Below are 21972 nucleotides of genomic sequence, written 5' to 3'. Positions count from 1 at the left end.
CCAGAAAATGCAAGCTGATCTCCAGTGAAGAAGATCAGTGGTTGCCTGAAGGAGGGGCAGGTAAGAGGGATTACAAAGGGGCCTGAGGAAACTTTTGGAAATGATAGATATAATCCGTATCTTCAGTGTGATTTCACAGGTGTACGCATATGCCAAGCTAATCAGGGCTCCCAGGTAACTCAGTTGGCTAAACATCTGACTCTTGATTTCAGCTCAGGTCACGATCTCACAGCCATGAGATGGGGCCCTGCATCGGGCTCCGCACTGAGCAGGGAGCCTGCGTGGGATTCTCTCTCTCTCTCTCTCTCTCTCTCTCTCTCTCTCTCTCTCTCTCTCCCTCCCTCCCTCCCTCCCTCCCTCCCTCCCTCCCTCTACCCCACTCACGCATGCGAGTGCTCTCTCTCAAAATAAATAAACATTTTATAAAACACTCTAAATATGAGTTTACTGAATGTGAGTTGTGCCTCAAAAAAGCTATTTTTTAAAACTGCAACATGTGGCTCATGTCTGAATCCTGATTCAAACAAACCAACTGTTTCAAATAGTTTAGTGGAGATTTAATTATACTAAAGAATAAATATTTTATTTAATGGTGATCTTTGTGATTAGGTTTTTGTTGCTGCTGTTTTTATACTTAAAGACTTTACTTTTTTTTAGAGCAGTTTTAGGTTTACAACAGAATTGGGAGCAAAGTACAGAGATTTCCCACATACACCTGCTCCCACACATGCACAGCCTTCCCCATTATCAGCATCCCCCGCCAGTGTTATACTGGTTACCACGGATGAACCTACAGTGACACACCATAATCACACAAAGTTCACATTTTACCTTCACGTCCACTTTTGGTGTACATTCTATGGGTTTAGAGAAATGTATAATGAAATGTACCCATCATCACGGTATCATACGGTGTGGATTCACTGTCCTAAAAGTCCTGTGCTCTGCTTAATCTTCTCTCCTCCTACTCTATGGTAACCAGTGATCTTTTTACTGTCTCCACAGTTTTGCCTTTTCTAGAACTGTCACAGAGTTGTAATCATACAGTATGTACTAGACTGTCTGTAAGTCATATTTTAGAGATAACACACTCATGAAGAGGGAGGCAGGTAGATCAAGACAGGCCTCACGGAGATGGTAACATCTGAGCAAAGATTGGAGAGAAGCAAAAGAGATAAAGTCATAGTAGTGGTGCCAGACCAGACTGAGTAGGTCCTACAAGGCCACCTGAAATGTGGACCACTGTGAGGTTTTAAATGGCAGAGAAACACACTGACTTACATTTTAATATCTAGAAGCAGGAGACTTACTAGAAGGCTACGGCAGTGATTCGAGTTACAGATGATGGCAGCTTATGGGAGGCCAGCAGCAGGGGAGGCAATGAGAATTATGTTCTGTAAACCAGTATAGATGGTCTGTGGGAGGGATACAAAAATGATACAGGCGATTCCCATCTTCAATGAGCAGCGGAGAAGAAATGAGAGCTAATAAAGACAGAGACGGTCTATAATGGAGGTAAGTCACAAGGTACACACAGGGGAAGACACAAGGTGGACCTAACTTAGGGGAGAGACAGGAAAAGAGTCCATAACAATTCTCAATAAATGTTGCCTGAATTATTTAATTTTTTTAATGTTTATTTTATTTTTGATGGGGGGTGGGGAGGGGGGAGGGCAGGGAGAGGAAGACACAGAATCTTCCTCTGTGAAGGAGGCTCCAGGCTCTGAGCTGTCAGCACAGAGCCGGACGCAGGGCTCAAACTCACAAACTGCAAGATCATGACCTGAGCCCGAAGTCGGACGCTCAACCGACTGAGCCACCCGGGCGCCCCAGTGTTGCCTAAATTATGTGCAGGGATCTCAATCTCAAAACCCCATCTTAGTGAATGGCACCATCAATCATCAAGTCACCCAAGCCAGAAGTCCAGAAGTTATTGTGGCCTCCTTGTTCCCTACATCTAATCTACCATAAAAACCCGTCTATTCTAACAGTCGAAGAGCTTTCAAATCCGTCCTCATTTCCTTCCCTCACTACAACTTAGTTCCATGAGGGCTAAGATGTCAAGTTTGGTCACAGTGCCTAGACGAGTATCTAGAAAAAGAGCAGAGGCTCATTTAAAAGTTTCTGAATGATGAGGCACCTGGGTGGCTCAGTCGGCCAGGTGTCTGACTTCAGCTCAGGTCATAATCCTGCAGCTCGTAAATTCAAGCCCCCCATAGCTTGGGATTCTCCCTCTCTCCCTCTCCCTCTTTCTCTCTCTGCCCCTACCCCACTGTGCGCTCTTTCTTTCTCTCTCAAAATAAACTTTAAAAACATAAATAAATAAATAAATAAATAAATAAATAAATTTATTTCATGGTCAATACAACATGCATTATTTCACAAAAATATTGCATTTCTGCTTCCACAATACAAACATTAAGGAAAGTATATTTTATACATATCAAAGAGACATCAGTCTTTAATGATTTTTGACAATTATCTAAACAACATTTAAAATAAGGGCGCCTGGGTGGCTCAGTCGATGAAGTGTCCGACTTCATTTCAGGTCGTGATCTCACGGTTTGTGAGTTCGAGCCCTGCGTCGGGCTCTGTGCTGACAGCTCAGAGCCTGGAGCCTGCTTCTGATTCTGTGTGTGTGTGTGTCTCTCTCTGCCCCTCCCTGCTCACGCTCTCTCTCCCTCTCTCTCTTTCAAAAATAAACATTAAAAAAAAATTATTTAAGCAACATTTAAAATAAATTCCAAATAGGGAATGACTGATACTAAGTACGGGGTTTCTTTCGGGATAATGAAAATGAAATTAAGATAGTGGTAATGGGGGGCGCCTGGGTGGCTCAATCGGTTAAGCATCCAACTTCGGCTCAGGTCATGATCTCGTGGTTCATGAGTTCGGGCCCCATGTCAGGCTCTGTACTGACAGCTCGGAGCCTGGAGCCTGCTTTGGAATCTGTGACCTCCGCTCTCTCTGACCCTCCCCCACTCATGCTCTGTCTCTCTCTGTCTCTCAAAAATGAATAAATGTTTAAAAAAAATTTTTTTTAAAAGATAGTGGTACTGGTTGCAAAACTCTGAATATACTAAAACCAAACTGTAGCTTAAAAGAGTGAATTTTATGGTATGTGAATTACATCTTAATAAACCTATTATTGCAAAATGAAATAAATTCCTTAGCTTGGCACACAGGCCCTTGTGATTTGGCATACACCTACCTGTCCGGTCTCACCGTCCGCCACTTTCCCAATTACGTCTGTGAGTTTCATCTGTATCAAATTACTCATGACTCCCCGCAAAAGCCCTCTCTGCCCGCAGGACTCCACGTTAAGTATGTGGCTCCCTCGTCCCTGCATCTGCCCTTCCAGACCGAGCTTAAGGGTCGGGAGAGCCTCTCATTCCACACCCCATTTCAACCACATCACCTCGTCCCACCGACCAAAGGCTTGCAGAGCACAGATGTACCTCTATCACATGGCTTTATCATAGCAGACCAGGCATTTTGTGACCGTGAAAAATAGTAGACAGTCAATAAATAATTAAGTCTAATATACAACTTCATATTCTATAATATGCAAATACCACTTAAAAGCAAATTTATTCAACTTCAGCCATAAAAACTTTTTGATTAACAAAACAGGGCAGGGGCTCCTGGGTGGTTCAGTCAGTTAAGCATCCGACTTTGGCTCAGATCATCATCTCACAGTTCATGTGTTCGAGCCCCACGTCGGGCTCTGTGCTGACAGCTCAGAGCCTGGAGCCTGTTCTGGATTCTGTGTCTCCCTCTCTCTCTGCCCATCCCCCGCTCACACTCTATCTCTCTCTCTCAAAAATAAATGAGCATTAAAAGAATGCTTTTAATATGGCAAAAACCTTACAATTATTAAATCTGTTTGCTGAACATACAGGATTCATTAATACTTTTTTTTTCATGTTTAAGTTTTTCATTAGCAAAAAAAGCAAAGTTACTAATATTTAGGAAAATTATGTGTAATATTCTCTGAGAGAAAACTTCAGTGTTCTCAGACCAGCAAAAGTGTAGCAGTCCATCACTTTCTCCCACGAGTCCCTAAAAGCAAGTACAAAAGTGGAATGTGTGAAAAACAAGGTAACAGACGTGTCCAAAGGGTCGTAATTATGCTCCTAAAAAGGTAAAACTAAAACACGTAATCGTACCTCCTCTTACTTTTCCACAGTGTAATTCCAATTTGATACATGTTCTTGGTTTGTTTCCTTCACAACTCAACACAGTCAACCAACGAGCACGTCTGAGGTAAAAGCCTGCTTCTAGAACGCCTCACGATTATTAGCTTTGTCTCAACTGCATCAAAGTTTGTGGGACCCACGCTTCAAGTCACTGGCATCAACACTTGCCCTCTGCTTTCGCTACTTGTTCTTAGTAAGGCAGAAAGTGGGGCTTTAAAACCTTTTTTATAGCAATAAAACTCTTAAAACGTTACCCAGAAACTTAATGTGCGAAACTAAATAAAAGCTCGGCGATCCCAGTTCATACCCTACTTTAACAGGGTGAGGGGCCCGCACCCCTGCCCCCCAACTCCTCGCTGCATTAACAACGCTGTAAAAAATGGCGGCGCCATGGCAACTGACCTGTTGCCAAGCAAGCAGAACACCAAGCAACTACTCCAAATGACAGTTCGCGCGTTGATCCATAAAACTCTAATTTAGCGTAGTATCAATATATGGCATACAAATGCACCAGATGTTCAAAAATCTAAAAGACATTTAGCTGAAAATGACTAGAAGACAATAGGAATTCTGTGTTTCAAAAGGAACGCACACAAATATTCTTTTTACTACATTCCAGCAAGATGCAGTTGGGTCCAAGACAGTCCAAGAATGAGATAGTTCCTCAATTATACTTCTCTCAGAAATACTACAAGTAATAAGTTTTAAATAATTCACTCTTTTTAACATTTATTTATTTTTGAGAGAACATGAGCAGGGGAGAAAGAGAGGGAGACACAGAATCCGAAGCAGGCTCCAGGCTCCAAGCTGTCAGCACGGAGCCCGACGCGGGGCTCGAACCCACAAACTGCGAGACCATGACCTGAGCTGAAGTGGGATGCTCAACCGACTGAGCCACCCAGGCGCCCCCTAAAGAATTTATTTTTTAAAGAAGAGTGAATTCAAAAAAATTATCTGCCTTTGGAAAATTGTGGGCTAGAATCATCAAGTGTCAATGAACAGGCAGACCGGATGAAGCACTTTATCACGAATACTGAAATGAATAGTGGCTTTATAAAAACACAAAGTTTGGTATTATGGTTTCTAAAAGCATCATTATTCTTTATTATTACATTTATTATTCATTACCATTACTTGATGTTTCCATGAACATAAATCCCAAATTTAAAAGTTTAAAAGCCGTAACAACATCAAGAAGAAACCAAATAGGTTAGGGGCAAAACATATAAAACAAGTATTAATGTTTTCTAACAAAAAGGGGATATAACCGGGGCACTGGCTCACTGGGTTGGAAGAACGTGTGACTCTTGATCTCCGGGGTCATGAGTTCGAGCCCCTCACTGGGTATAGAGATTAAATAAATAAACTTTAAAAAAAAGGGGAGGGGGAATATAACCAATTCATCTGGTTACCATTTATATATATGTATCTTTTTTAGTGAGCTCTACGTCGAACGTGGGACTCAAACTCACGATTGACGTCAAGAGTCACGTACGTGCTCTACCAACTGAGCAAGCCAGGTGCCCCTCTGCTTACACCTTTTAAAAAAATCTAGCCTTTTGTCAAAAGTAGAGTGACATGAACCAGATTTACCCTGTTGTCTCGAACAACTGAAAACCGGACCACTACATGAAGCAAGTTTTCAAGGCACTGGACACCAAGCAACATAGTACAGTGAACCCTGAGAGAGCACAAAGCAGTAAGTCCTACAACCAAAGAGTTTCCAGCTGGCAGCTTAGGGAGAGGGAACTCAGGACTAGTCAGGCAGTCTCTCTGAGTTGAGGGGACAGGCTGGGGTCAGGGAAGCCAAGGCAGGCCTGAGTTCGGGGGGAAGAACGTCAGAGAAGCGAGAAGGCTGTGCACAACTGCTGCGCCTGCCCGAGGTCTGCAGAGGGCCCCGCGGGTAGTGGGCACGGCACTGACAGCACGTCACCACACATCGGAAGAAAATTCTTGAAGCCTGTGGATGAAGAACCACCCAAAACGATAAAAGGGAACGATCCACGAAGCTCACATAGGGCCAAGAACAGTGCGGGCTCCCAAAAGCCAGAGTAGAAAACCTCGGAATTCACGGACTGTCAGTGGAGCACGCACGAGAGTTTTGACTCCGTGGGGGCAAATAATTAGCCCTGGATGAAATGCTGCTCCGATGCCGCCTACCAAAGCTTGAAGATCTGAAATGAACAAACTATTTCTAAGGAACTTAACCATGTCCCAGAAAAAATGCTCAAGAATATTTATAGGAATACAAAAATATCCAGCATCCATCAAAGTAAAATTCATAATGTCTGGCATCCAAATTAAAAACTACCAGACAAGCAAAGCAGCAGGAAAAGGCAACCCATAATGAGGAGAAAATCAATCAATCAAAACCAACCCAGAAATGACGCAGATGATAGAATTCAGAGACAAAAGCATTAGAACAATTACAACTGTATTTCAATGTGTCTAAGATATTAGAGGAAAGACTATGTTAAGCAGAAACATGAACTATATATATATTTTTTAAAGACCCAAATCAAACTTCTAAGGTATGAAACCTATAATGTCTGAGATGAAAAATTCTGGATGGGATTAAGGGCAGATCATACACTGTAAATGAACAGAGAACTTAAAGACACAGCACAGGGACGCCTGAGTAGCTCAGTTGGTTGAGTGTGACTCTAGATTTCGGCTCAGGTCGTGATCTCGTGGTTCATTAGTTCGAGCCCAGAGACAGACTCTGTGCTGACAGCAAGGAGCCTGCTTGGGATTCTCTCTCCCTCTCTCTCTGCTCCTCCCCTGCTTGAGTGCACTCTCTTCCTCTCTCAAATAAATAAGCATTAAAAAAATAAAGACATAGCAATAGAAACTATCCAAAATGAAACAAAAAAAGACAAACAGATTCAGTAAGCAGGGGGACTTCAATTAGCCTATCATACACGGGGCTGTACACTTTAAATACGTAGTTAATTTTATGTCAATTATGCCTCAATAAGGCTGTTTTTAGGAACCTAATCTTTCAAGACAAGGTTGAGCCCTCAATACTGTTGGTTTTTTAAGTCCTATATTTATCTTCAATATAGCCATGCATCTTAATCATCTTTCTGGTTTAATTAGGTACCAAATAATCACCTCAAAAAATAAAGCTCTCCTAAGCTTTCCATTTCCACTTGTGTTCTCAAGGAACCTCATCGTGAACGCCTTAACAGTAACATTAAACAACTACCCAGGGCCACCTGGGTGGCTTAGTCGCTTAACCAACCGACTCTTCGTTTTGGTTCCCGACACGATCTTGCCAGTTCATGGATTCGAGTTCGCGCTGACGGTGCGGAGCCTGCTTGAGATCCTCTCTCCCTCTCTCTCAAAATAAATAAATAAACTTTAAAACAACAACAGATACCCAGCTAAAAGAACTGAGTACACAGCCATCCCATCTCACTATGCACCTTGATTAAAGAGGCAAAATTTCTGAACCAATCATAAAAATTAAAAACAAAACTTTCATTTCATCAGAATCTCTAGATCAATGCTGTCCCATAGAATTTCCTGGAGTAACAGAAATGTTCTGTTCTGCACTATCCAATACGGCAGCCAGTAAGTACACAGTGCTATAGAGCACTTGAATTGTGGCTAGTGTGACAGAACAGAATTTTTTATTTTATTTAGGTTGTTTGTTTTTTTTAAGTAATCTCTGTGCCTAACGTGGGGCTTGAATTCATGACCCCAAAATCAAGAGTCACATGATCTATCAACTGAGCCATCCAGGAGTCCCTTATCTAAATTTAATAAATTTAAACTTTTTTTTTTTTAACGTTTTTATTTATTTTTGGGACAGAGAGAGACAGAGCATGAACGGGGGAGGGGCAGAGAGAGAGGGAGACACAGAATCGGAAACAGGCTCCAGGCTCTGAGCCATCAGCCCAGAGCCTGACGCGGGGCTCGAACTCACGGACTGCGAGATCGTGACCTGGCTGAAGTCCACCCAGGTGCCCCAATAAATTTAAATTTAAATATTTTCATATAGTAGTGGCTCCATTATTGGGCAGCTCAAGACAAAAAGAAAATCTATACTGAAATTTTTAAGATTAGAATTTTCAAAATAATTTAATATTTATAGCTTACATATATTATTAATTTTTAAATTAATAAAAACCATAAAATTATAAACACTGAAAACCTTTCTTTTTTTAAGTAGGCTCTATGCCCAATGTGGGACTCAAACTCATGACCCCAAGATCAAGCACATGCTCTACCAACTAAGCCAGCCAGGCACCCCTGAAAAAAACTTTTTTTTTTTTTTTTTATTCTGAGAGAGAGAGAGAGCACACAAGAAGAAGGACAGAGAAAGAGGGAGAGAGAGAATCTCAAGCAAGCTCCACACTAACAGTGTGGAGCTCAAACTCATGAACTGTGAGATCATGACCTGAGCAGAGATCAAGAGTCAGATGCTTAAGTGACTGAGCCACCCAGGTGCCCTTAAAAAAACTATTTTTTAGGGGCGCCTGGGTGGCACAGTCGGTTAAGCGTCCGACTTCAGCCAGGTCACGATCTCGCGGTCCGTGAGTTCGAGCCCCACGTCAGGTTCTAGGCTGATGGCTCAGAGCCTGGAGCCTGTTTCCGATTCTGTGTCTCCCTCTCTCTCTGCCCCTCCCCCATTCATGCTCTGTCTCTCTCTGTCCCAAAAATAAACAAACGTTGGAAAAAAAAAAATTAAAAAAAAAACCACAAAACTATTTTTTAAAGCTTGGCTCAAAGGAGCATTTCACCTAAAACTTCCTGGTTCCTTTAATCCCCCCACTCTCCACCACAGGAAGGATTAGGTGACCCTCTGTATCCTGCCAGCAATGTATGAGGGACTGGGGACAGTGGGGAATGAGAAGTAACTCCCTAACGGGGATGACATTTCCTTTTAGGGGTATTTTGGAACTAGATGGGGTGGTGGTTGCACAACAATGTGAATGTACTAAAGGCCAATAAATCGTTCGCTTTAAAACAGTTAATTTTAGGGGTGCCTGGGTGGCTCAGTTAGTTAAGTGTCCAACTTTGGCTCAGGTCATGATCTCACAGTTCTTGAATTTAGCTCTGCATCAGGCTCTGTGCTGACAGCATGGAGCCTGGAGCCTGCTTCAGATTCTGTCTCTCTCTCTCTCTACCCCTCTTCTGCTGGCACTCTCTCTCCCTCAAAAATAAACATTAAAAAATAATAAGATAAAATGGTTAATTGTATATGTTATGTGAATCTCACCTTGATAAAAAAATTGGGAGGTGCCTGGCTGGCTCAGGAGATCAAGAGTATATGACTCTTGATCTCAGGGTCATGAGTTCAAACCCCATGTTGGGTGTGGAGATTACCTAAACAAATAAAACTTAAAACAAACCAAAAAAAATTAATGTATTTAAGCAAGATGTGCACCTCTAATTTACATAAATTCATTATAACGAGAGCACAAAAAATAGGGAAAATCAGCTTCTACATGTAATCTAAAAATTCATTTTTCCTTGGGTTTCCATTTCTTAAATGACTGAGCCTGCTGCTTAGTTATTAACTGTGCATTACAAAATGCCTATTCAAGGAACATCAGCCACACCAAGAACATGTTCGTACTAAACTCAGAACCACATCCACCTGTGACAAGTTAGCAGAAGATGAGCCTTAAAAAAATTTTTTAAGTTTATCTGTTTATTTTGAGAGAGAGAACATGAGCGGGAGAGGGGCAGAGAGAGAGAGAGAGAGAGAGAGAGAGAGAGAGAGAGAGAGAGAGAATCCCAAGAAGGCTCCACACCCTGTGCAGAGCCTGACACAGAGCTCAATGCAACGAATCCTGAGATGACGACCCGATCTAAAATCAAGAGTCGGACACTCAAAGGACTGAGCCACCCAAGGACCCCGAGCCTTAAAGTATTTAAACCTGAACTGGTGGCTCAAAGAACTATGCCGCTGCCCTCTATCAAAGCAGAAGCTCCCAGAAAACTCTACAGTATTAAGACCACACTAACTACTCCCCCTACTCTGCTATCCCTACCTTCTGCGTCCACGCTAATTCTGGAGCAGAACGAGCCCCACGCCAGCAGAGGTAAAGGCACGTAACCTTCTGTGAGAGGGGTGCACGTGTGTGTGCGTAACACAGCACAGAAATACCCTTAGTTCAGGTCAACGTTAATGTTTAGGTAACCCCAAAATTTTAATTTACCTTTTCAGACACAGGCCATCAAGCAGTCTTTCCTGGCCACTAGATGAAACTGAAGAATAGCACAGTTCACCTTTAGGAGCAAAGACTCACCTAAGTGCCCTCAGTTTAAGTACAAAGGAAGCCTTGAGGTTCTAGGCAGACAAAAACTAGTCCTTAATTAAATTACACTATGATAAAATCAAACATGGCACAGCTCACGTTTGAGTCGATCAGGAAAAGGCTTGCAATTTTCTTTATACTCTGGTCTCTGAAAAATAGAACAAAACTAGTAGCACCAAGAAATATATACCTTGGATGGAGGGGGGACAGGGTTAGTTTGGTTTAGGGTTTTTTGTTTGTTTGTTTGTTTGTTTTTGCATAGGGGAAGGAGGACGGTAATAATACACAAGGAAGGGATTAGTTGCTGAACAATACTAACCAGATAGTTGGTACGGGTGAAATCAAGGGTTTTTTAAAAATACTCTCTCAGATATTTTAATTTATCATCTCACACCTTATTCAAGACATGGTTCTTAAATTTATTCCACAGCTCAAGTTCAATGTGAACCTGTAAAAAAATATATTGGGTGGGACTGGGGGTGGAGACGGGATAGTTGATATTTAAATGTTACTCTCATATCTGTTAAACTGAAGGGTGGCTAAACTAACATTATCCATTATAACCTTAAATCATATAATCTTAAGAAATCACTCCCCTCCAAAAACCCCTGTAATTGTATTTTAAGCTCTGAAGACTATTTCAACATACATGCAGTAGCAAAGCAACTCACTCCAATCTGCGCCAATCAACCAAACCAATCTGTGTTTTCACTGCCAGGAAGAAGAGGAATATAATTGGGCACGAAGCAGATTCTGGCAACCATAAACATAAAACTCCAGAACACCTGGGAGCACATGGAAACAACCAACCAACTGATCCAATAAAGCACTACTTCTATCTTTAAATGTTTGTTTTTAAGTATTTTAAGCACGGAGCCCAATGCGGAACCCAATGTAGGGCCTGAACTGAGCACGCTGAGATCATGACCTGAGCTGAGGTCAAGAGTAAGACATTTAAGGGGCGCCTGGGTGGCGCAGTCGGTTAAGCGTCCGACTTCAGCCAGGTCACGATCTTGCGGTCCGTGAGTTCGAGCCCCGCGTCAGGCTCTGGGCTGATGGCTCAGAGCCTGGAGCCTGTTTCCGAATCTGTGTCTCCCTCTCTCTCTGCCCCTCGCCCGTTCATGCTCTGTATCTCTCTGTCCCAAAAATGAATAAACGTTGTAAAAAAAAATTTAAAAAAGAGTAAGACATTTAACCGACTGAGCCACTCAGATGCCCCTAAGTGTTTTTCTTAAAAAGGATTTCTGGCTGACTCTCCCTGAAATACAGTAGGTTGAAATCTGACTCCAACTTAACAATGAATGGTATCTTGGAGTTTTTCCTTTCTTAGTGATATATAAAATGATGTTGCATTAAAAACAGAACTACCCTACGGCCCAGCAGTTGCACTACTAGGTATTTATCCAAGGCATACAGCTGTGCTGTTTCGAAGGGGCACACGCACCCCCATGTTTATAGCAGCCCTATCGACAATAGCCAAAGTATGGAAAGAGCCCAAATGTCCATCGATGCATGAATGGATAAAGAAGATGTGGTATATATATACAAGGGAGTATTACTTGGCAATCATAAAGAAGGAAATCTTGCCATCTGCAACTACGTGGATGGAACTGGAAGCTATTACGCTAAGCGAAATTAGAGAAAGACAAATACCATATGACTTCACTCATATGAAGTCTTTGAGATGCAAAACAGATGAACATAAGGGAAGGGAAGCAAAAATAATACAAAAACAAGGAGGGGGACAAAACATAAGAGACTCTTAAAGACAGAGAACAGAGGGTTACTGGAGGGGTTGTGGAAGGGGGATGGGCTAAATGGGTCAGGGGCATTGAGGAAGACGCTTGTAGGGATGAGCACTGGGTGTTACAATAGGGGATGAATCACTGGAATCTACTCCTGAAATCATTATTGCACAATATGCTAACTAACTCGGATGTAAATAAATAAATAAACAAACAAAACACCAAAACAAAAAAGAAAAATAAGTAAGTAATGGTGCATCTTACAACTAAGGGCATCTTAGAATGAATGCACTACCTTGGGCAAGTTATTAGGTTGAACCAGAACAAAAAGCCTCTGTTTCCTCATCTGGAAAATGGGAATAATAACGTTACCTTATATGATTGTTGTGACTGTCATATTTAAAATTATTTAATAAATACTAAGCGTTCAGGGCAACTGAGTGGCTCAGTTGGTTGAGCATCTGACTTCGGCTCAGGTCATGATTTCACGGTTCGTGGGTTCAAGCCCCGTGTTGGGCTCTGTGCTGACAGTCAGAGCCTAGAGCCTGCTTCAGATTCTGTGTCTCCCTCTCTGCCCCTTCCCTGCTCACGCTCTATCTCTCAAAAACAAACAAACATTAAAAAAAATAAACATTAAAACAATAAATACTAAGTGTTCAAACCAGACTGACACACAGTAAGCACTGTCTTGACCTGGCACTGACAGATCATTCCTTTGGAGGTTTTCTGTTAGTGATGACGAGTTTTACCTCCCCATCCGCACACTCACCCATTCCCTTTCAATTAGTGGCAAATCCATTAGACAGATCAATGTAGCACCATACCCATTTGTAAGAAACTCAATTTCTGTCATAGGAACTAAAGCCATAACTTTAACCTCTAACATGCTAACATAACCACATGTTGGACAGAAATTAAATCCGAAGCTTTCAGATCACTTGGCACTGTAATTTGGGTCAAGCAGTTGATAAGTTAGCACACCAAAATGATCTAACACTGAAACAAAACAAACGAAGATGCGTCAAGTCTCATTGACATTCATCTTCCAAGTCAAGGGTCCTGGTGACAATAATTCCAGGGACTATATACCAAGGCCAGGCTCTCGGCAGAAATATATCCAATCAGGAACATTATTTTTATTCCTTCCTAATCAAAGAAACTCAATCAACCCGCAACCCTAACAAAGGATTAGCACCAAATATAAAGAACTCACACAAATCAATAAGAAAAAGACCAACACTCTACAGAAAAACAGCAAAAGACACATCCATGGGAGGAACTCAAGTAGCCAAAAAACATATAAAAAGACATTTTTAAAAAATGCCAACATAAACCACAAAAGGATAGCGCTGCAAAAAGTTAATAAATCTAACCCTACAGTGAAGATTGGGTGAAAAGGAACTTAGGTGCCTTGTTGGTGGACATGTACTTGTTTGGAAAGCATCAAAGCAAATGAATGCACAAAATAATTCCACTTACAAAAAGACTTTGACAGTAACAAAACATATTGCTTATCATCCCTAAGCATGTATTAAAGTACAAAAACATGCACGGGAATTCTGAAGGCCTTGAGAGCCGGCCGCTCCGATTTCCCTTCGAGAGAGAAGTGCTGAGAGATGTTTCATTAGCTGGCAGTCCCATCGGCCTGGCACCTCTGGGACCCGCTGCAGCATACACACCAGCGCCAGGCCAATGCCTGAACCCAGCAGACACTCTAGAGCAGGGCCACCCCTGCCCAATGGGCTCCTCCAACAAGCAATGTGCTGCGGCTGAGGCTTTCTCCAAGCTGGATCCCAGCCTCAGGCGCCGGGATCCAACCATCCATCACTGTGCTTTCTGCTTTCCTTCGGGGCTGTCGCACCTACATCCAGTCTGAGGGGCTTTTGCCACCTCACCTTCCTCTCCTCTTTATCCTTCACAGGCATTTACCCCTATGAATCTCTTGCAAATCTAATCCTAGCTTAGCATATGCTTCTCAGAGGAAGCAAATGAACTATCACAGGAAAAACGTAAATCAACTTCGAATTAGTAGAGGGAGGGGAAGAATTAGCCTTTAGCTGCACCTGACGCAAATACGGCCTAATATATAAAGTATTAACCACAGTGGTGGGGACGTGTACTATTTCCTGTTCTATCTCAATGTTTATTTTTTTAAAAATCACTCTATCGTTATAATTCTGCCCTATCCTATGGTAATAATCAAACATATTCAAATTATGCATAATAACTATCCAGTCACTTCAATTTGTGAAAAGCTCAACTGTTACTTCTGGTTCTAAAATTATAAACACATATCACTGCTCCCAATTGCCATTCCCAGTAACAAGGCTTTAAAACATCTAAAATCACACAAGGTTGAAGCCTGACCTCCTATGGTCTCCAGTCTACCTTGCAGTACCTTCAATGGTCAGGTACCCAAAGACAAATATAAGTCACTTTATCTCCCCAGCCCCTATTTTCCTCATCTAGGACAAAGGAAGGCTGGGTTAGATGGACATTTTAATTTTTACTCTCATTACTTTGAGGGAGGGAAAATCCAAAAACTTCAAAAATTAGGTCTAGTATGAAATTTTTACTAAAACCCACATCTTTAAAGAATTTGCCTAATTTGAAAACAGGAGTTTTAGGGATTACTGTTAACATCTCATTTAAATGACATCCTAATGTCATTCTAAAATATGGATTTCTCTCAAACATTTTAGGAGAATGCTTTTTAAATCAACTTCAAAATATTCCATTTTTAAAATTCAACAAAGGAAATTCTTATGAAACTCAACACATTAGATAAGATGTATTTTTTTTTAATTTTTTTAATGTTTATTTATTTTTGAGAGAGAGAGAGACAGACAGAGCGCAAGTGGGGGAGGAACAGAGAGAATGGAGACACAGAATCCGAAGCAGGCTCCAGGCTCCCAGCTGTCAGCACAGAGCCCAACGCGGGGCTCGAACTCACAAACCGCGAGATCATGACCTGAGCCCATGAGCCAAAGTTGGACGTTTAACTGACTGAGCCACCGGCACGCCCCAAGATGTATTAATGAAACGGTTCAAAACACAAAACAGAAGAAACTGTTACACTGCAACTATAACCCTACTTTCCACAACTGCTCTTTAAAGCTGCAGGGAAAATTAACTCAGTCCAAATGACTAAACCAGTGTTCCATCCCCAGGCCGTACCTTACTCAGACTTTTACTACACTGGTACAGAGATTCCTCTCCCAGAAAGTGATTTAAAGTTCTGTTTTAAACAGAAATACAAACTTAAAACATACACCTGAACAAGGATCATTGTTTTCCATCAGAGTAGGTGACAAACAAGCCTATTTCTTTTTACAACATTCATGGAACCTCTGAAGAAAAGCTCAGAAATGAGAGCTAAACCATAATTACAACAACCTACGTTGTAAAGAAGAAAACAACAGACGACAACCTGGGGAAAAATACAGTAACTTGGATACAACTTTGATATTTCATCTCCAAAGACTTCAGGCTTTTTCAACTCAACTGCCCTGCAAAAACCTTATAATACCAAGGAAAATGGCTTTCTAAAAGTAAGCCGAGATTTCTTCAGTACAAATTAACACTGATTTTAAAACAACTATGTTGTGGTGAGCTTCAATCAGCTAACCTCTGAATGACAGTCATCACCCCAGGAAGGGAGTACGGTGGTAACAGAACGCCACCTTGAAAACACTAACTCTCAGAGACAAGGACCTGGAAGTTTAGAGTAAAAACTCCCTGGCTCAGAACCTAGTTAACGTGTACCTCTCCTGGCCTGGGGACGGATTCGAGGCATCTTTAGTACAATCTAGAAACCTGACCTGAATTACCTATACTCTCTGGTCCTCAGTATTCTTTTTCTGCTCTGCAAATGCTTTGGACTCCTTCTCTATCTTTATATCCCTAAATCGTAGCAAATACATGTGACTCAAAAACAATCATCTTCAAATATCTCAGCGCACAACCTGCATTCAAGTCAGTGTTTTCATCATAACCCGGTCTTCCCTCCAAGTAAAGCAGGTAATGCAAGGACCACTGGTTGGCAACCCCAGTCACATGGATGACAATTAAAATAAGGACACCAGGAGATGTTTACTTAGCATTCACTGTGCGTCAGGCACGGCGCTAGGCATTTCACATGTGTAAGGTAATTCCTTCTCTTGACGAAGAAAGTTCTATTCTCTGTTTTACAGATGAAGGCAAACTCAAGTAACCTGGGGCGCCTGGGTGGCTCAGTCAGTGGAGCCATCAACTCCTGCTTTCAGCTCAGGTCACGATCTCATGATTCCTGAGTTCGAGCCCCAAGTCGGGCTCCACACTCACAGAGAGGAGTCTGTTTGGGATTCTCTCTCTTTCCGTCTCTCTCTGCCCCTCCGAGCTCACATGCACCCACGCACACTCACTCACACTCACTCTCTCTCTCTCTCTCAAAATAAATAAACTTAAAAAAAAGAAAAAAAGTGAAGGAACTTGCCCAGGGTCAATACGGAGCTAGCAAGAGACACTGCCAGGACCCAAACCCAGGTCTGACAATTCTCACCGCCCAAGCTGTCTACCCTACACTGCTTCTGAAAGAAACAGGAAATTACAAAGAGGACTGTAACTGATACAATCCTAGACCATTAGGGATGCAAAGAACCCCTGATTCATGACAGAGGAAACCGGGGTTCCTGAAGATAAAGTGACCAGCTCCACTTTTTACCACCTGCTTAGTCACAGAGATCGGGCATTCAATCTCCTGACAACTAGATTTAGGTGTCTCCCCACCACACTACTTAACAAAGTTGATCTCACAGGACTTATCATTACCCTAACCTCTCATTTGAGTGAACACTGCCTCAAAGTATGTCTAAATCACACCACAATCACCATAACTTGTGAATTTAAGAATATCCATAGAGTTGATTTTTACGATGAAACTAAAGCATAGAAAATAATGTGGTCAAGGACAAACACAGAACCAGCAGTAAAAAGAAACAAAAAACAGGCCAAGACCCCCTGTTCAGCAAAATTATTCCACATTAAAGCAGTAACGCATTTTACTAAGAGAAATCAACTCTGAAGTGACAAGCTGAGCCAATGACAACCCCAAATTTCAAATCTGATGAAACTGGATTCAATGTACAAATACAGGTTGCTTTTTTAAAGGACTATTATCTCAACAATATTTGCCAATAACAACTTCTTCTTTAAGAGTCATAATTTTAGTATCAGTGAACTGTGATACTGAAAACCAACACAGGATGAAAGTTGACATAAAAACACATGCTTCAGAAAACAAAGAACTTGAGTCAACCTTAAAATCCTGTCACTGTGTTTCTCTAGCTAGAATGCCAAACGGTGGTAGAAATATATAGGCTCCAGATTCCTGCCTTGCGTGCACACCAGTAAGATCATGGAAAACATTCACATCTTTATATAGAAAAACACTACTCACTTGAAATTAAATTATGCTTTGCAAGTACATATAGGAAATAACTTACCAGAAGTAGGACAGAATAAGCATTCCTCCTTCTTACTCTATTCTACGATTACCAAATTCTGAGACACCAATGACAACACACACAACGGCATGGGGTATGGAAAGACAATCTGGACACCATACGTGGGAACAAAGCCTAAGTTAAAGATGTAGAGCTACATTCTGGTGTCTGTTTTCAAAACTAATTGATAAAATTTCTCCTATCATTGTAAACATAGATGGTATTTTAAATTGCCACCTTATGCCACAGGCCACTCATCTAGTCTGGGTCTTAATTTGATTATGAAAACCTAATGAGTATTTTAGGGCTACAGAGCCCCATCCGTTTCAGTCTCTATTTTGTAAAGGATGACAGAAATGGATCTTCTTTGGACTATGCAGGGAGTATCAGATGTTCCCAGCTTCAACCATTTGCTTTTAAAGCTAAATAGGCTCAATTTGGGATAATATGGGTAAATAAAACCTGACTTAAAAAAAATTAAAATCAACTTCTTCCACTCACAGTGGACTCCAACTCATCAGAGAGAGTTAAAAAAAAAAAAAAAAAAGAAAGGAAAGAAAAAAAAGGGCTCTCTGAAGAGTTTCACACTCACTTGTTCAAAATTCTGGTTTAAAAAAAAATGCATTCCAAACTCAGGCAGGGAGAAAGGACAAGCACTAACAATCCCAATCTCAATTCCATATTCCTCCTAGCTTACACTCATGGAAAGAACTGTTCAGTCTAAAGACCTAAAAACATTTTGGGGGGGGTGGGGGGGGTGGCTAAGAAACAAATATGGTATACCACTTCTACTCCAAAATGGAAGTCTCCTCTCCCCTTAGATTTTAAGTTCCATATAAGAACACGTTGAAAAAACTCACTAAGAAACAATAAGGTCCCACAATTTTCAGCCACATCTATGAATCTGTCCTGCTGCTCAGACTGGCAAAAGAGGGCTTAAAACTATTTCATAGCAGTTAGATTCCTTTCCAGCTTAAAACAACACAAAATAGGCAATCTGTAAATGTGAATGCCACAACCCAAGCCATTGGCAGTCAGACTATGCAGAACATTTACAATGTTTCACTTTTAGAGTGGCAGGTCTCTAACAAATGCATGCTGGTACCTATTCCATGAAAAATACAAGGGCAGCTCAAGAAAGGATCCTACCATATCTGCCATTTCAAAGAAAAGAACAAACCCAAAGCCAGGCTCACTACTGACATCGATACTTAGAAGGAGATCAGAAATCTAATTCCTGTTGTTGCCATTTCCTTAGTCACATCCAACATACTTAAGTAAAGCTTTCAAAACCAACATAACCAAAGCGTACTAAAAATCGACCAACTTACTAAAAGATCCGTGGCAAGTTGATTTTTTTTTTTTAATCTATGTGAGAAACTTGGTGACAACCTATGCTTTATGTTCCGTGTATTAAAACAAAGATGGACTTGACCTACAAAATGAAGACAGGGTCAACTGTAACCAAAAAACAGCATGCTTCCCCTGGTGGCCAACCTAGGAATGGAGAAGGCATGCACACAAGAGAAAAAGCCTGGTCTCCCAGTTCTATCTGTCACTCTTGTCAATGAGAAGTCACTACCAAAAAAGGAAGATGTGGGGGAAGGGGAACCGATCAAAAAGACTAACAGGAATTAAAAAGGAATACAAACCTGGGTGTTAAGACTACATGAATGTAAGCGACTTAAATCAACAGACTAAAATTTAGAAAGCAAATATGGGCAAGGTCATTTATTCCCAGAGTGCCCAAAAGCTCACTCAGGGATCCCTGTGTATCTTCACTTCAAAGAACGCCCAGAGTTCAGTACCTTAATAACAGCTCAAGAGCGATCTCCTTTCTCAAGGACTAGATCCTTGCAATTTTCTGCAGTCTTGTTTCCAAGGAAAGGCAGCTATGCATTTATTTTCTCAAATAAACTAGTGGCATAACCTAGATACCCTCCTGCTCTAAAGCCCTCCAACCAGAAAGCCTGTTAGCTCCACTTCTGCAAGATTCTTTCGAATTTTATTTCATAAAACCCACGTCCTTTCGAACATCTTCTATGCCAACAATCTTTAAAGAACAGTCTCATGGAGAGCCGGGCTAGAATCTCACGCACTAAAATCTGACGAATTCCTTTGTCTGATTAGATTTTTTCTGGTACCACTTTAAATTTGCTTCCACGCAGAACAGCAGCAAGGAAAGTAAATGTTCCATTCTAGGGTGGAGGGATCTCTTGGAGGTGGAAATAATTCGTTAGGCTAAAGCTTCCCAGGGTTCTATTCTTTTCACAACCCCTTCCTTCAAGAAAAACAAAACAAAACAAAAAAGGGAACACACGGACATTTACAAATAGGTCCTAAAATCGAACTGCCACGAGCAAGCCTCTCTTCCCCGGGCAGGCGCCCTCTGGGAAGCTCACACTTCTTAACTGAATTGGGGGGGGGGGGGGTCGTTTCTCTACTCCCCCCCTCGCCCCAGGCTGGGAGGGGAGGCAGGGGCACGCAGAAGCCCGGGGGCCAGCAGGAAGAGAAAAAGGCAAGTGCTGCGACGTTTGGCAGGGCAGAGAGGGGTCGGAGGGCGTCCCGAGTCCGGGGCGCTCGCAGCACGCTAACTCTCCGGCGCCGCCACCCCTACCCCCGGCCGAGGCGCAGCCGGCCGGGACCCCGGGACCCCCCACCCCTCCCCAGGCCGACGCCGCCCCGCTCCTCGGGGGCGCAGCGGGCCAGGCGGCAGCGACCCGACCGGGGGGCGACTTGAGCCTCCCCGGGGCGCGGGGCGCGCTCGCGGACCACGCTCGGGTGTGAGCTCCCCTCCCCGTCCTCGCCCTGCTGTTCTCCCCGCGGACAGCAGGGCGAACACACACAAAAAGAAAGTTGTCCGGGGGCCCCCGCCCCCTCGGGTCGCGGGGCCCGGGGGCGCTACTCACCGGGGTCGAAGTCGGGCACCACCGCCTGGTACTGGGGTCCGACCCGCATGCCGCCGCCACCTGCGGGGAAGCAGAGCACCGCGGTCAGCGCGGGCGGGCGGGCGCGGGGGCGGCGCGGGGCGGCTGCCACCTACCGTGCTCCTCGTCGCTGGACGAGCCCGAGCTGCCTTCCTCCCAGGAGTTGCTGCTGCTGTTACCATTGGGCGCCGCCGCCGCCAAACTTTTATTCTGCCCATTATTGGGGGCGGCGGCGGCCGAGGCGGCGGCCGAGGCGGAGGCGGCGGCGGCGGCGGCCGAGGCGGAGGCGGTGGCCGAGGCGGCGGCGGCGGCCGAGGCGGCGGCGGCGGCGGAGGCGGCGGCGGCCGAGGCGGCCGAGCTGGCCGCGTTGTTCCTCCCTCTCCGCTTCCCTGAGACCTCGGGGCCCTTCTCCACCATGGCCGGCATCGGCGGGGGCCGGGGCCGGGCGAAAGTGGCGGGGCCCCGCGGCTCCTGAGGAGGGGGCGCCGGGCGGGGGGGGGGGGGTGGGGGGGAGGAGCGCGGGCAGGCGCGGGGCCGGGCGGGCGCGGCGGGAACCCGCGGGCGCGAGTCGGAGCCGGGGGTGGCCCGGCGGGCGGAGCGCGGTGCGGCTTCAAGCCCCCAGCGCCGAGCCGAGCGCAACTTTCGCTCTCATCGCCGCCCGCACTTCACTGGCACTAACTACTCCGGGAGCCGCGAGCGGGCTGGGGGGGGGGGGGGGGGGGAGGGGCGGGGCCTGGGGCGAGCCGGGGGTGGGGGGGGGGGGGAAAGCCGCGCGCAGCCCAACCCGACGCGGGCTGGCTCCGCCCCCCCGCGCGCTCCCATTGGCTTGTGTGGGATTCGGACGGCGAGCGGCAGCGCGGTTGGCTCGGCGAGCCCGTCTGTCCAAGGGACGGGGGCGGGAGCGCGGGGAGGGGGAGGCTCCGGGCTTCCGTTGGTCAGGTTCGGTTGACGCGTATCGCCCGCTGTACGTGGTTTGAGGTTTGCAATCTCTCTACGCCCCATGATCCATCTCTCTAGGCAATAGCGAGGAGTTAGCTGCCCTCCCCGCCCCCTCCCTCCGCTGCGGCCCCCACCCCCTCACCTGCGCGCACCACCCGCAGCCTCGGCCCCCACATTCCGCGAAGGGCCCCTCTGAGAGTCCAGTTGGCTTCAAAAAGTAAAATATGCGCGACACGAGAACAGAAATTGAATGCAAGGTCGGGACTATTTTCCCCTTCGCGCGGAGGATTACAGCCACAGTTTGAATGGGTTCTATACAAAGAGGGGAAACTAATTGGAAGAAACTAATTGCGCCCCCACCTTTCCCAAGGGATTTGGCAGCGGCTCAGCGCCGCGGGTCCCCGTTG

General features: G+C 44.2%; 1 protein-coding gene across 5 annotated transcripts in view; it reads right to left on the bottom strand.

Annotated features, from left to right (window-relative positions):
- Positions 1-21318, bottom strand: part of RCOR1 (REST corepressor 1) — a 129108-nt gene extending 107790 nt beyond the window's left edge. For 3 of the 5 annotated variants that reach the window (XR_007152888.1, XM_047862110.1, XM_047862109.1), the window contains exons 1-2: positions 20743-21318; positions 20609-20668 (exon numbers count right to left, since the gene is read on the bottom strand). Coding sequence is in view for 4 of the 5 variants with exons in the window: in XM_047862110.1 (XP_047718066.1) it covers positions 20609-20668; positions 20743-21052 (370 nt within the window). In the remaining variant the exon portion in view is untranslated. Of the gene's footprint in view, positions 1-10570; positions 10620-20608; positions 20669-20742 lie in introns of all 5 variants that reach the window. The other 2 variants (XM_047862112.1, XM_047862111.1) reach the window with 2 other exon arrangements.
- Between the last annotated feature and the right edge of the window lie 654 nt (positions 21319-21972).

The sequence above is a fragment of the Prionailurus viverrinus genome, chromosome B3, assembly GCF_022837055.1.
Source record: "Prionailurus viverrinus isolate Anna chromosome B3, UM_Priviv_1.0, whole genome shotgun sequence".
NCBI lineage: Eukaryota > Metazoa > Chordata > Mammalia > Carnivora > Felidae > Prionailurus > Prionailurus viverrinus.
This window is presented reverse-complemented; position numbering and strand designations above follow the sequence as displayed.